This window comes from Panthera onca, chromosome C1 (assembly GCF_046562875.1).
Source record: "Panthera onca isolate mPanOnc1 chromosome C1, mPanOnc1 haplotype 2, whole genome shotgun sequence".
In the NCBI taxonomy this organism is placed as follows: Eukaryota; Metazoa; Chordata; class Mammalia; order Carnivora; family Felidae; genus Panthera; species Panthera onca.
The window spans coordinates 212,751,788-212,766,320 of NC_138346.1; the positions used below are offsets into that span (position 1 = coordinate 212,751,788).

A 14,533-nucleotide genomic window follows, 5' to 3' on the forward strand; every position below is an offset into this window, starting at 1 on the left:
TCGCGCCGCCCTCTCCTCCCTCCCCGCCGCCCGCCCGGGGGAAGGCTTTTCCCGCAGACTCGCCCGAACTGGGGCCTCGCGGAGCTGGGGCGGCTCCCGGGTCCTTCCGCCCGCTCGCCCGCCTCCCGTTCTTCTCTGGGGCTTTTCTACCGCAGGAAGCGGGGGATACGGGGGTGTTCGGGGCGGTCAGGGCCCTCCACACCCCTGGAGAGACCCCACCCCTGGCTGCTGGAAATGCAGAAAGTGCATCACCATTCACCAAAAAAGGAAATCACTTAATCCGCCTTTAAGTCCCTGGGCGGCAAACAGAACCTCTAAGCCAAGAAAGGTCTTGCTCTGAAGTCGCCGTGTTAAGTGAGTGAATGAAAGAAAAGGAAGCAAGCAAGGAAGGAAGGAAGGAAGAGAGTTAGTTTAGTTAGTTTAGTGGGAGTTAGTTTAGGACCTCCAAGGGCTCCTGGCACAGATGTCAGCCAGGGGCATCCAAGTCTGGGGAAAGAAAGGCATCCTCCCTTCCTAGGAAGAAGCCCTCAGACAGATCGGGGAGCCTCTTTCCCGCAGAGTAAGCTCCAGAGGCGTGGGTGGTTGGGTGCAACTCTGGGTGTGGCAGGCCCCCCCTCCAAACCCTGGAGGGGCAAAGGGTGGCTGGAAGAGGCATGTCTTGGATGTTAATGAACAACAGAGTAGGCCATGCATAGGTCCTGGGGAAAAGAGAGATCAATACCCTAAGATTGCTCCAGCAAGGGAAATACTCTATCAATGTCAGTGGGCATACAATATGACCCCACTCAGTAAAAATACACTCTCGTGAATACAATAGAGACAATGCCAGAAGCAAATGACAGGCAAATGTATCCAGGTGTGGGATTGTATATATGTATAGTTATATATTATATATTACATATATTATTTCCTGGTTTATTTATTTATTTATTTATTTATTTATTTATAAGCAGGTTCCACGCCCAGCACGGAGCCTAACACAGGGCTTGAACTCACAACCCTGAGATCAAGACCTAAGCTGAGATCACAAGTCGGACGCGGATGCTTAACCAACTGAGCCACCCAGGCATCCCTACTTTTATTTTCTTATTTATATTTTTCATTGCTTTTATAATTTTTCATGCAATTAATATATCCTATTTGTACAATCCAAACAAAACCAACACATGTTATTGTTAGAAAATGGGTACAATCCCTGGGCACCTTGGAGCTCATCTCATCGTACAGAGATTTACTCACTGTACAGATGGTAGAAGGGAGCACGGAGGGACCCAGTAGCCAGCTCAAGGTCACAAGGCAAGTAAAGGGAAGAGGTGTGGGTGCGATCCAGATTTTCTGTCTCCCAGCTGGGACCCCTGGCAGGCGGGGAGTTTCTGCAGCTGGAGACAGGATTTGGTGCCAGAATCCACCGGATGTTTTTGAATTCAGGAGAATACAGACTGAAATTCCAGATCTTTCAAGAAGGAAATGGAGGGATGCGCAGAGGGATGGAGAATGAATGTATGTTGCCTGGTTCAATTTTCAAAGTTCTTTCTCATTCTGTGTTCACAACAGCCTTGTGAGTTAGGCAGTATCCTATTTGTGAAATATGGAAACTGAGGCCCAGAGAAGTGAAGGGACCCTGCTCGACATCACCCAGCTGGTGTGGGACCACAGTAAGGGAGGTGGCTTTAGAACCTGGTTCTAACTCTCCATTTGCCGGGACCCAAGGAGAACCTCAATGGTCACAACGGTCACGTACTTTGGACAGAAAAAGTCCTCGGGCAGCGGGGTTCCCCTGGTCCACGGGCCCAGAGTCATTGTAAATCAGGAGAGGGAATCAATCTGGGAGGCTGCTGGCCTCCTCTGGAGAAAGGATTCACCCCGGTGCAGCCTGCCTTCCATTCCTTCCGTATCTATTTCCTGCTCCCTTTGCCAAATTGCTAGAACTTGAACCTGGTCCAAACTTCATCCAAAAGTAGAGCCTGTCTCCTTAACCAGTGGTGGCTGCTGCCCAGATGTTACTGCTGGTACGTGCTGCACGTGTTGTGCACATTTAAAGGCACAGGATTCGGCTTTCCTGGGAAGGTGCAGAAAGGACACCTGGCCTGGAGGGCGGTTCTCTGGTGCCAAGGGGTAGGGGCTGCTCTTCTCATCTCCATTGTCATCGCCGCCTTCTCCTCCTCCTCCTCCTCCTCCTCCTCCTCCTCCTCCTTCTTCTTCTTCTTCTTCTTCTTCTTCTTCTTCTTCTTCTTTTCTTCTTCTTCTTCTTCTTCTTCTTCTTCTTCTTCTTCTTCTTCTCCTTTTAAGTTTATTTTCTTATTTTGAGAAAGAGAACGTGCACGCGTGAGCAGGGGAGGGGCTGGGGGGGGGAGGGGCAGACAGAGAATCCCAAGCAGGTTCCACGCTGTCAAGCACCAAGCCTGATGTGGGGCTTGAACTCACAAACCGTGAGATCATGACCTGAGCTGAAGTTGGATGGCTGCCGGCCGGCCCTCAGCCCCCCTCTGGCTTTATACTCATCATCTAGTCCCACTGGCATTTAGCCCCCTTAATAATAATAATGATGGTGGGGTACCTGGGTGCCTCAGTCAGCTAAGCATCTGACTCTTGATCTCAGCTCAGGTCTTATCTTAGGGTTGTGAGTTCAAGCCCCGAGGTGGGCTCTGTGCTGGGTGTAAAGCCTACTTAAACAATAATAATTATTATTATAATTATTAATAGGATTTCCAAGCTGTTCCCTTAAGTGAAAATAGAGAGATACAAGTGTATATTACATGCTCCAATTTCTGCGAATGGAAAACAGCAGTAATTGAGTCTAGGGAAAGGAACAGATGAATTGGGGCCCCGAGAGAGGAAGACTTCACCCATCACCTTATAGCACATTTAGAATTTTGGATCATGTATGTGTGTTTCTTGTTTCCTGGCAAAAATAAATACTGAATGGTTATTTTAAGCCAGGAAGTATGTGAAATGTTTCACATGCTTGTGTCTCTTAAGTCTCAGAGCAGCCCTACTGTGTTTTTTTTTTTTTTTTTAATGTTTATTTCTTTATTTTGAGAGAGAGACAACAGGAGGGAGACGGGCAGAGAGAGGGAGAGAGAGAATCCCAAGCAGGCTCTGTGCTGTCAGTATAGAGCCCGATGCAGGGCTCAATCTCAGGAACTTTGAGATCATGACCTGAGCCAAAATCAAGAGTCGAATGCTTTACCGACCGAGCCACCCAGGACCCCCAGTCCTACTCTATTTTTTAACGTTTATTTATTTTTGAGACACAGAGAGACAGAGCATGAACAGGGGAGGGGCAGAGAGAGAGGGAGACACAGAATCCGAAGCAGGCTCCAGGCTCCAAGCTGTCAGCATAGAGCCCGACACGGGGCTCGGACTCACGGACTGTGAGATCATGACCTGAGCCGAAGTCAGACACTCAACCGACCAAGCCACCCAGGCGCCCCTCCTACTCTATTTTATAATCCCCATTTTATGGAGGGAGAAGCCCAGGGAAGTTAGGTGACTTGCTAGCAAGGGGTAAGGCCAAGAGATGTGAAGCCCAGAGAGCCTGATGTCAGGGTCCTCTCTCTTGACTCCCGGCTTTGTTGTAGCTCTGTTGCTTACCCAGGGCTGTGATTCCCCTGTAGGGGTGGGAAGTGGGGAGGGTGGGTGATTGGGGGTGGGGGGAGTGTTGAGAGTGGCAAGGGAGTTACGAGCACAAATAATGAGGCTCCCCTTTGACCCAGGAATCTGCTTCCAGGAATCGCTCCCCCTGAAACATTCATGTAAGTAGGCCAAGATGGATGTCTATTACATAGTTGTTTGTAATAGCCAAAATAATTATGTGGCTTTACATTTACTGAACACTCACGATGTGTCATGCGCCTTGCATACCTTGCCTGCATTGACTCAATTATGCCTCAAAAATGTAAGACACAGGGGTGCCTGGCTGTCTCAGTCGGTAAGGTGTGCCACTCTTGATCTATGGATTGTGAGTTCGAGCTCCATGTTGGGTGTAGAGATTGCTTAAAAATAAAAACTCTTTAGGGGAAAAAAAACATACGAGGCAGATTCTCTAGTCATCCCCATTTCACAGGTAGAATCAAGCCTGGTCCAGTCCTTTGTTCTCACCACACTGTGCCGCCCAGGGACTTCTGCCTTCTCGAGGGGGTTGAACGGATCCTGTCTTTCTAACTGTAGGTCATGGATTCCTGTACATTCATGAACATATACTGTGGGGTTTGTGAACTCCAGGCGGGAATTAAGAATTGTGTTTATGGGGCTGCCTGTCTGGCTCGGTCAGAAGGGCATGTGATTCTTGGAGAGCCTGGGTGGCTCAGTCAGTTGAGGACTTTGGCTCAGGTCCTGATCTCATGGTTTGTGAGTTAAAGCTCCATATGGGGCAGCACCCTCTGTCCGCCTCTCTCTGCCCCTCCACCACTTGTGCTCTCCCCAACATAAATAAATAATAAATAAATAAGTAAACTTAAAAAGAAAAAAAAGAGGAGGGGTGCCTGGGTGGCTCAGTCAGTTAAGCGTCTGACTTCGGCTCAGGTCATGATCTCACAGCTTGTGAGTGTGAGCCTTGCATCGGGCTCTGTGCTGACAGCTCAGAGCCTAGAGCCTGCTTTGGATTCTGTGTCTCCCTCTCTCTCTGCCCCTCCCCTGCTCACACTCTGTCTCTCTCTCAAACATAAATAAATAAATAAATAAATAAATAAATAAATAAATAAACAAACAAACATTAAAAAGAAAAAAAGAGGAGCATGTGACTCTTGATCTTGGGGTCCTGAGTTCAAGTCCCATGTTGGGTGTAGAAATTCCTAAAAAATAAATAAAATAAATAGGGGTGCCTGGGTGGCTCAGTTGGTTAAGCATCCAACTTTGATTCAGGTCATGATCTCATACTTCATGGGTTCGAGCCCAGCGTTGGGCTCTGTGCTGAGATTGTGATCTGTGCTGAGATTGGGCTCTGTGCTTTGGATTCTGTGTGTGTCTCTCTCTTTGCCCCTGCCCTGCTCATGCTCTGTCTCTGTCTCAAAAATAAATACACAATTGGGAATACAAGCTGATGCAGCCACTCTGGAAAACAGTATGAAGGTTCTTCAAAAAACTAAAAAGAGAACTACCCTACGACCCAGCAATGGCACTACTAGCCATTTATCCACGGGATACAGGTGTGCTGTTTCGAAGGGACACATGCACCCCCCATGTTTATAGCAGCACTATCAACAATAGCCAAAGGATGGAAAGAGCCCAAATGTCCATCAATGGATGAATGGATAAAGAAAATGTCATATATATATACACAGTAGACTATTACTCGGCAATCAAAAAGAATGAAATCTTGCCATTTGCAACTACGTGGATGGAAATGGAGGCTATTATGCTAAGTGAAAGTAGTCAGAGAAAGACAAAAATCATATGACTTCACTCATATGAGGACTTTAAGAGACAAAACCGATGAACATAAGGGAAGGGAAACAAAAAGAATATAAAAACACGGAGGGGGACAAAACAGAAGAGACCTCATAAATATGGAGAACAAACTGAGGGTTGCTGGAAGGGTTGTGGGAGGCGGGATGAGCTAAATGGGTAAGGGGCACTAGGGAATCTACTCCTGAAATCATTGTTGCACTATATGCTAATGTGGATGTAAATTTTTAAAAATAAAAAATTAAATTAAAAAAATACACATTATAAATAAATAAACTATTAAAAAACAGTTGTGTTTATGCTTTGATAATAGCCTTGGGGAAAAAAAAAAAAAAGGTAAGCATACTTGCAGGATCACCTGGACAGGCACCTTCTCACGGGGTGCTGGCATTCCCAACTCTGCAAACATGCCTGCTCACAGCCCACAAGAAGCCACCTCAAATGACCGTTTAAAATTTTCAGCAACTGAGAAGCACTGTCTGACTTTGGAATGTCCTGAAACCAAAGTGGAAACAATTGCTCCATTGTCCTCCCCTGTGCTCATATTGAATTTTTTCCCTTAGAAACAAAGCAAAATTTCTCTTCTGCATGGATGATTCACAATTTAAAGTCATTTTCAAATAATGAGACTTTAGTGTCTTATGTTATTTAATAAGTTAAAACTCAGGGTGACATCAAGCTGACGTGGTGTGGCAGAGAAATGAGACAGTCCTGGGCGGGATTCGTGTCTCCATATGCTGATCTGGAAGAGTTGGCAACAAAATATTTTGTATAAAGTCTAGTTTACGGTGGCTTCTTTCTTTCTTCTTTCTTTCTTTTCTTTCTTTCTTTCTTCTCTCTCTTTCTTCCCTGTACTAAGGGTTTTTTTGCAGGGAAAATCGTCATTTTTACACAAAAGTTAAACAAAAGTTAATTTTTTTTTTTTTTTTTTTAAATCGTAGGGCTGTTGAAACCATCAGTAGCAAATGGGGCCCAACACGTGTTCAGTTTGGCTGGCTCAGTGTTTTTTTTTCAAGTAAGTTGGACGCTCTCACGCCTCCACCCGCCCCCCCCCCCCCCCCCCCCCCCCCCCCAGACCCCAGCCGTCTCTTTGACTTCGCTCTATCAGCGGGGGAACGGGTGGTCCAGCCCCTGCGACTCCCGTCAGTTCCTCGCCGAGGCTCCGCCCCCTTCTCTCCGACCCGCCCCTGTCTCTTCCCTCCGCCCTTTCCCTCCCCTTGTGTCGCAAAAGACTCGGCGGCGCTTGACGGCCGGGGTTGTTTGACGGCCGGTGGCAACCGAGAGGGAGGAGGAAGCAGCGGTGGCTGCTGCTGCGGCGGCTGCTGCAGGGGCCGGGGTGGGCGCCGCGGTCCGGGCCGGGGAGTAAGGCGCGGGCGGCCGGGCCGGTGGGCTGGGCGGCGGGCCCGGCGGCCGCCCCCGCGCCGCGCCTGGCGGCCCGATGTGGCTGCAGCAGCGGCTTAAGGGGCTGCCGGGACTGCTGTCGAGCAGCTGGGCCCGCCGCCTGCTCTGTCTGCTCGGCCTCCTGCTGCTGCTTCTGTGGTTCGCCGGCTCCGGGGCGCGGCGGGCCGCGGGCGGCCTGCACCTGCTGCCCTGGTCCCGCGGCGAGCCGGGCGCCGCCGAGTCCTCCGCCTGCCTGGAGGCGGCCACCCGCGCCTGGCGCGGCCTGCGGGAGCGCGGCGAGGCTGTCCCACTGGGCCCTGGAGTGCCGGCCCTGGTGGCCAACGGCTTCCTGGCACTGGACGTGGCCGCCAACCGGCTGTGGGTGACTCCTGGAGAGCGAGAGCCCGCCGTGGCGCCGGACTTCGTGCCCTTCGTGCAGCTGCGACCGCTGAGTGCGCTCTCCGAAGCCGGAGAGTCAGTACTGTTGCTGCGTGAAGGGCTGCTGCGCCGAGTGCGTTGCCTGCAGCTTGGGACCTCAGGCCCCGGCCCTGCGGCCGCCGTCCCCGGACCCGCCTCGGCCTCCGGCCTCGTCACGGGATCCGGCCGCGACTGCGTGCTGCTGCAAGAGGACTTTCTGGCGCACCGGGGCCGACCCCACGTCTATCTGCAGCGTATCCAGCTCAACAATCCCACGGAGAGGGTGGCCGCGCTGCAGACTGTGGGGCCCACGGCCGGCCCGGTCCCCAGAGCCTTCACCAGTACCCTGGAGAAGGTGGGAGATCATCAGTTCCTCCTCTACTCGGGCCGGTCCCCGCCTTTTCCCACGGGGCTGGTGCACCTGGTGGTGGTGGCGGCCAAGAAGCTAGTGAACCGGCTCCAGGTGGCTCCCAAGACACAACTGGACGAGACAGTGTTGTGGGTGGTGCATGTTTCAGGCCCTATTAACCCCCAGGTGCTCAAAAACAAAGCAGCCAAGGAGCTCAAGGTGGTCCAGGATTTGGCACGGAAGGAAATGCTGGAGCTCTTGGAGATGCCAGCGGCTGAGCTGCTTCAGGACCACCAGCGCCTCTGGGCTCAGCTCTTCAGCCCAGGTGAGGCCTGGCCAGTTCTTGGGCCACAGTGCACACCTTACACCCGGGCCTCCGCGGCCCACCCTGGAGATGCCCCACTAAAGTCTGCAGAGTTGACCCTGAAGGGGAGCAGTGGGGGTGGTGAAAGGGAGCTTGGCCATCGACCTGGGCTGACCCTGCTCCACCGCTTGGTATTTGTGCGAGCGACGTGGGACCAGTTTACTGATCTCCGTGGGCTTGTGTTCAGTAATAACAAGAGCACCTCAGAGGGCTTCTGTGAGTCCGAGGAAGGAATGAGCGTAAAAGACAGGCCTTACTGTTCTTTGTCCTCATAAATGAGGCCTGATTTGGAGAGTGGTTTTAGGGGTCAGCTTGTAGAGGATAAATCAGGCAGAAGGGCCTGGCGGGTCCCCAGATTCTTTCTTTCCTCAGTCCCTCACAGTCTGGCTGGTGACAGGCATGCGCTTTTTTTTTTTTTTTTTTTTTTAACATGTTTGTTTATTTTTGAGAGAGGCAGAATGCAAGCAGGAGAGGGTCTGCAGAGGGTCTCTGCACTGATAGCAGAGAGCCCAATGCAGGGCTCAAACTCACGGACTGTGAGATCACGACCTGATCCAAAGCCAGATGCTTAACCGACTCAACCACCCAGGCATTCCCCCCCCCCCCCCCGCCCTTTTAAAGTGTATTTTGAGAGAGAGATCGAGAGAGCATATGAGCAGGGGAGGGGCAGAGAGAGAATCCCAAGCAGGCTCTGCACAGTCAGCATGGAGTCCCACAGTGGGGCTCAAACTCATGAACCATGAGGTCATGATGAGCTGAAATCGAGTGGGATGTTTAACTGCCTGAGCCACCCAGGCCCCCCCCCCCCCGCCTTTTTTTTTAAAGTGACCTCTGCGGTTCGTGGGGCTTGAACTCAACAACACTGAGATCAGGGGTCATGTGCTCCATTGACTGGAAGGGGATGGAACCTCTCCAGCAGGTGGAATGCACCCACCAAATAAAAACTTCCTTCCCCTAAAGACTTGAAGTAAAGGAAATCCTATTCTAGGTGAGAGAGAGATTTTGGTTTCCAGGGTGCTCGTTGTCTAAATCCTTGTATTTAGTTGCTCAAAGTGTGTTTCACTCGTTCAGCAAGTATTGATCGAATCCTGCCAGGGACTGTGCTCCATACGACGGATAGAGAAGTGACCAGAACAAAGCGCCTGTTTCATGGTGCTTGCTTAAATTCTGGATGGGAGGAAGACAATAGTAGAAAAGTGAAAGTCTGAATAAATAAGCCAGATTGCTCTTTAGAATACGAAGTTCCATAGAGCGGGGCGCCTGGGTGGCTCAGTCAGTTAAACCAGCCAGCCCTTGATTTCTTGTGTCAGGCTCTGTGCTGACAGTGAGGAGCCTCCTTGGGATTCTCTCTCTCTCTCTGTCTCTCTCTCTCTCTGTCTCTCTCTGTCTCCAGTAGCGCTTGTGCAATCTCTCTCTCTCAAAATAAACTTAAAAAAAACATTTTAAAAGTTCCGTAGAGAAAAATTAAAAGTATGTGATTGAGGATGACTGGGTGGGGTTCAGAGTGGGGTGGGGGCCTCTGTTTAGCTCCAGTTGTTGGGGAGGCCTTTCCAAGGAGGAAGCACTTAAGCTAAGACCTGAATAGCAAGAAACTGACCATGTGATGATCTAGAGGGAGCTGGCAAGTCAGAGGCCCTAAGACAAGAGCAGGTTTGGTTGAGAGGCCAGGGTGGCTGGTGGGTAGCAAGCCAGGAAGGGGTCGAGGTAGCCAGATCCCGAAGGGTCTTGTAGACCGTGGTGACGACTGTGAATTTGGTTCTAAGTGGGGTGGAAGGGAGAGCAGAGACAACTGTCAGATGTACATTTTTCAGGATCCCCTGGCTGTTCTATCCAGAATCTAGACTATAAGGGACAAAAGTGGGACATGAAGACCAGATGAGAGGATTTTGCAGGAGCTGAGGTGAAAGAGGAGGGTGGCTGGCACCTGAGTTGTGGCCGTGGAGACAGAAGTGGATGGCTTCTGATACTTTCAGAAGTGGCGCCACCGGGACTTTGCACGGACTGGGCGTGGGGCGTGAGAACTGGAGGGTGACTCCTGAATTTGTGGGGAGCCCTCGAGCAAGTGTCTGGAGATAATTTGTGGAAGGATTGCTTTGGGGCTGGAAGAACTTAGAGCACGTCAGGTCCCAAATGCCTGTCAGGCGTCTGGGTGGAGACCCCAAATGGGCAGTTAGCTGTTCTGAGTCTAGAATTCATACGGATTTGGGAGATCCGGTGTTCAGATGTTATTTAAAGCTCCAGGACTGGAGCACAGGATGATGGCAAGGAGCAACCCAGGATGGGCCAGAGCGCTGATGACGGTGTTCCGGAGGCAGAGGGCAGGGGGGCGGGGGGCGTGCTGGACTCTTCAACCGGCACCATGTCCCGGCCACGTCTGTGTTCTTCTGGGCGCTGGCAGGATTTATGTTTATTATGTTATTTATGTTATTATGTATAGGATTTAATGTTTACTTATTTTTGAGGGAGAGTGCGAGTAGGGAGGGGTGGGAGTGGGGGGGTTAGGACTACGGATCCAAAGCAGGCTATGCACTGACGGTGCCTGATGCGGGGCCTGAACTCACGAACCCTGAGATCAGGACCCGAGCCGAAGTTGGACGTCCAACTCACCGAGCCACCCAGGCGCCCCGGGAGGCCCCGCTTTGAACAGAATTTTAGGCTTCAGGCCCACCGGGTCAAGTTGGTCATGTGAGGGAGCCAGAGCTCAGGGGAGGCCGGAGCTGCCATTTCCGTCGCTCCCGCTCTTCCCTTCAGAACCTCATCTTCCCGGCCGGGCCGTCCCCGCTTAACGTGCAACCTTTGTGGCGTTTCAGGTGTGGAGATGAAGAAGATCACGGACGCCCACACCCCGTCTGGCCTGACCGTGAACCTGACGCTGTACTACATGCTCTCCTGCTCGCCAGCCCCGCTGCTCAACCCCAGCCTGAGCCACAGGGAGCGCGACCAGATGGAGTCGACGCTCAACTACGAAGATCACTGCTTCAGCGGCCACGCCACCATGCACGCCGAGAACCTGTGGCCGGGCCGGCTGTCGTCCGTCCAGCAGATCCTGCAGCTCTCTGACCTGTGGAAGCTGACCCTGCAGAAGCGCGGCTGCAAGGGGCTGGTGAAGGTGGGCGCCCCAGGCATCCTGCAGGGCATGGTGCTGAGCTTCGGGGGGCTGCAGTTCACCGAGAACCACCTCCAGTTCCAGGCCGACCCCGACGTGCTGCACAACAGCTATGCCCTGCGCGGCATCCGCTACAAGAACGACCACATCGACCTAGCCGTGCTCGCGGACCCCGAGGGCAAGCCGTACCTGCACGTGTCCGTGGAGGCCCGCGGCCAGCCCGTCAGGATCTACGCCTGTGAGGCCGGCTGCCTGGAGGAGCCCGTGGAGCTGACCTCGGCGCCCCAGGGCCACACCTTCCCGGTCATGGTGACGCAGCCCATCACGCCGCTGCTCTATATCTCCACCGACCTCACGCACCTGCAGGACCTGCGCCACACGCTGCACCTCAAGGCCATCTTGGCCCACGACGAGCACATGGCCCAGCAGGACCCCGGGCTGCCCTTCCTCTTCTGGTTCAGCGTGGCCTCGCTCATCACCCTCTTCCACCTCTTCCTCTTCAAGCTCATCTACAACGAGTACTGTGGGCCTGGGGCCAAGCCCCTCTTCAGGAGTAAGGTATAAAGCCCCCCCTGGGTCTCCAGGGCCTGAGGCCCCGGCCTCGTGTTCTAGCCTCAGACCGGGACGGGAGAGGCCTGGGCGGCAATGGGGTGTCCTCCTAAGCCAGTACCCTCAGCCCGCAACACAGACAGGAGTGAGCGTGTTTGCAGAGGCTGTCAGAAAGCGACTTCTGAGAGGAGACCGTAGGGAGGGACAGCAGTGGGGCGCCCGGGTGGCTCAGTCGGTTAAGTGTCCGACTCTTGATTCTGGCTCCGGCCATGATCTCACGGTACACGAGATCGAGCCCCGCGTCGGGCTCTGCAATGACAGCGTGGAGCCTGCTTGGGATTCTCTCTGTCTCCTTCTCTCTGCCCTTCCCCAGCTTGCATGCGCCCCCCTCCCTCAAGATAAATAACTAGACTTAAAATAATAATTGCAACAAGCCCCTAGATAGACCGGAAACTGCTATCTAAGCCTCAGGTGAGCCCCCTGCGCTCCCTCCTGAGGGCCTGCTCGTGCCTCTCGCTGTGGGCCAGCTAAGGTGGCCATCTCGTTAGCACAAGGCAAGGTCATTCCTCATTTCCTCAAACACCTTGGCCCCCAGGAAGCCGTGACTTTGAGCATGGTCGCTGTGAGACTCTCATCAGGAATGGTCTTGGGGATCAGGCTCAGTCCCAGGGGAGGCCGCCCCTTCCGCCCCCCCCACCCAGTGCTCCATGCTCCGTTGCTGCCAGGATTCCCCGGGACAGGGAACAGAAGGAAGCCCATCGCTGGCAGTCACAGGAGGAAGTTCTCCAGAGGGAGCGGGGCTCGCTTCCCTTTCTCTCCTCCTCTTGTCGCACTAGCATGTGCAGAGATAGATTCAAGAGCTCTGGGTCTGTGCTCCCGAGCAGTTGAGGAGCCTGGGCCAGCTCCGGAGAAATGCCTCCTCACCTCCACAGAGGGCTTTGTGCCCTCTGGTTTCTAGTTTCTGGCCCAAGGCCAGGACTTGAGAAGAAGCAGCTCTCAGCCCTGACGGAGTGGGATGGGAGCAGGGTGGGCAGCAGGTCTGAGCCTGGAGCTTGGAGAACAAATGGAAGGTCAGATGAAAGAGAAACGTGGCCGAGCTGTAACAAAACAGGTGCTCCGTTTGCAATGCGTGGGTCTGACGGCCTCTGTTAAGCCGGCAGGCTGCTCCTCCCTGCTGCCTGGTCGGCTTCTCTGCTCTTAATCTGCCGTATACCCGTCTGTCCCCGGTTCCCCACCCGATCCAGGGGACAGGCCAGACCCCTAATTTTGGGGTGCTACCCCGTGGCCCTCAGTTGACTCGCGCTCGAGCCGGGGTCCCGCCAGAGCAGAGCCCAGCGAACACTGAGTCAGCCCGAGGAGGTGTCCGGGCCACCAACCCCACGGTGGCTCTAGCGCATCCCTGGGCCACAGTGTCTGCAGAGCCGGATCATCGCCCGGGCGGGATGCCACCAGGGGCGTCCCCGTCACCTGCCCCGCGTGAGATTTCTGTAGCTTCCACGGGGTTGGTGGTGAACAATAACAACTTGTTTTGTTAATTGAACAGGAAGATCCCAGTGTCTGAGTGAAGTCCCATCTGCACAAGACACCCAGCACCGAAAGTCCTGCTGCACGAACAGGGGATCCTTCGAACGCACCCACCCTTTTGTGCCTTGTTGGGGACGCCAGTGACGCAGAGTGCGTGTGGATGTTCAGGAGTCTGCATCGGGGAGCGGGAGGGGAGGGCCGGTGGACTTTTTGTAAGCTTTCGACTCAATAAAATGAACCTGTATGGAAAATACTTGAAATTGAACTCACTCCTTCTGCTTTCCCCCCTTCTTCTGTCCCAGGAAACAGAGCCTCTTTTGAAAAGACCTGTCTAGGAGAAGTTGTGTTCTATTCCTAATTTAATGTGTTCTTTCTTGACTGAATTTTTAATTTATTGTTGTTGAGATTTTGCCGGATGCTTTTTGCACCCCCTTCAGACAGTGAATCTCGGGCGGGGATTTCCGACCTACGCCGCCCCCGGGGGGGCATCCGGAGGCCCTGCCGCCTGCACCTGCGCCTGCGTGGAGAGCATGGGTCTCGGGTCCTCCCCGGTTTGCACGTCGTCTCTTTCTTACCATGAGCCTGTGGAGATCTGTGCTTTTGTACTTCTGGGCTTTAGGGGGAGGTATTTAACTTTCTAGGGGTTGATGATTGTTGGGTTTTGAAATACCAAAGCTTTTTTTTTTTTGTTCTGTTTTTAAATAAATCTCTTTCAAACTTCCATGATCGGTTTGTGTGTGGTTTGAAACCTCTGGAGACAGCGTATCTTCCTCCATCAGTTGACTTTCAGGTAGCGTCTGAAGCAGATGGGCTGCCCAGCCCTTTGGGGATGGCTGATTACCCCCCCCACATCTACTACTCCTCTTGAGAAGACGCTGATCCACTTGGGGGGAGGGTTGGTTCGCCAGGTCACCCGGCAGAGCGGGCGGATTGAGGAGCGTCAGCCCGGCCCCTTCCCTGCTGCAGTGCCTCTCCCCCACCTGCCCTAAACAGCCTAGACTTGTCTGTCCTGGGTGTTGCCAGCCACAGGGCTGGGCAGCAGGAAAACACCCCGATGGCCTTCTGCCCGTTGGTGGTGGTTGGTTGCAGGATCTGATGACCCTGCCTGGTGGGGAGGAGAATGGGGCTGGGCCCAGGACCAGAAAGCGACTTGAGCTAGGCCTGGCAGCCCGCCTTGGGAGGCCGTGGGCACAGCGTTGTGGGTGCTGCAGCATGACTCCCTGCGAAGCTTGGTCTGCTCGCCACCAGCAGAATGATGCTCACAATGGCATGCTGGGAGGGAAAGGAAACCTGTATCTCCACCCCTACCATGAGTTGTCCTGGCTCCACCCACCTTCCCCTTGTGCTCTGGACGAAGTGCCTTCCTCGTCCAGCCGTGGGTCATTGGCTGGCCTACCCATTTAGGGAAGCAGGAATCTCACGGGGTGCAGCTGGATGT

The 14,533-nt window shown here is 53.3% G+C and overlaps 1 protein-coding gene across 2 annotated transcripts; it reads left to right on the plus strand.

Annotated features, from left to right (window-relative positions):
- Positions 1–6,662: 6,662 nt before the first annotated feature.
- Positions 6,663–13,816, plus strand: KIAA2013 (KIAA2013 ortholog). Of its 2 annotated transcripts, XM_078452405.2 has the most exons (4): positions 6,663–7,877; positions 10,727–11,025; positions 11,101–11,580; positions 13,115–13,816. In XM_078452405.2, exons 1-4 carry the CDS (start codon positions 6,845–6,847, stop codon positions 13,130–13,132), a joined length of 1,830 nt encoding a protein of 609 aa, XP_078308531.1. In that variant the 5' UTR covers positions 6,663–6,844; the 3' UTR covers positions 13,133–13,816. The 2 variants fall into 2 exon arrangements, with proteins under 2 accessions (XP_078308531.1, XP_078308530.1); XM_078452404.2 differs by having other exon boundaries at positions 6,664–7,877; positions 10,727–11,580.
- The last annotated feature ends 717 nt before the right edge of the window (positions 13,817–14,533 follow it).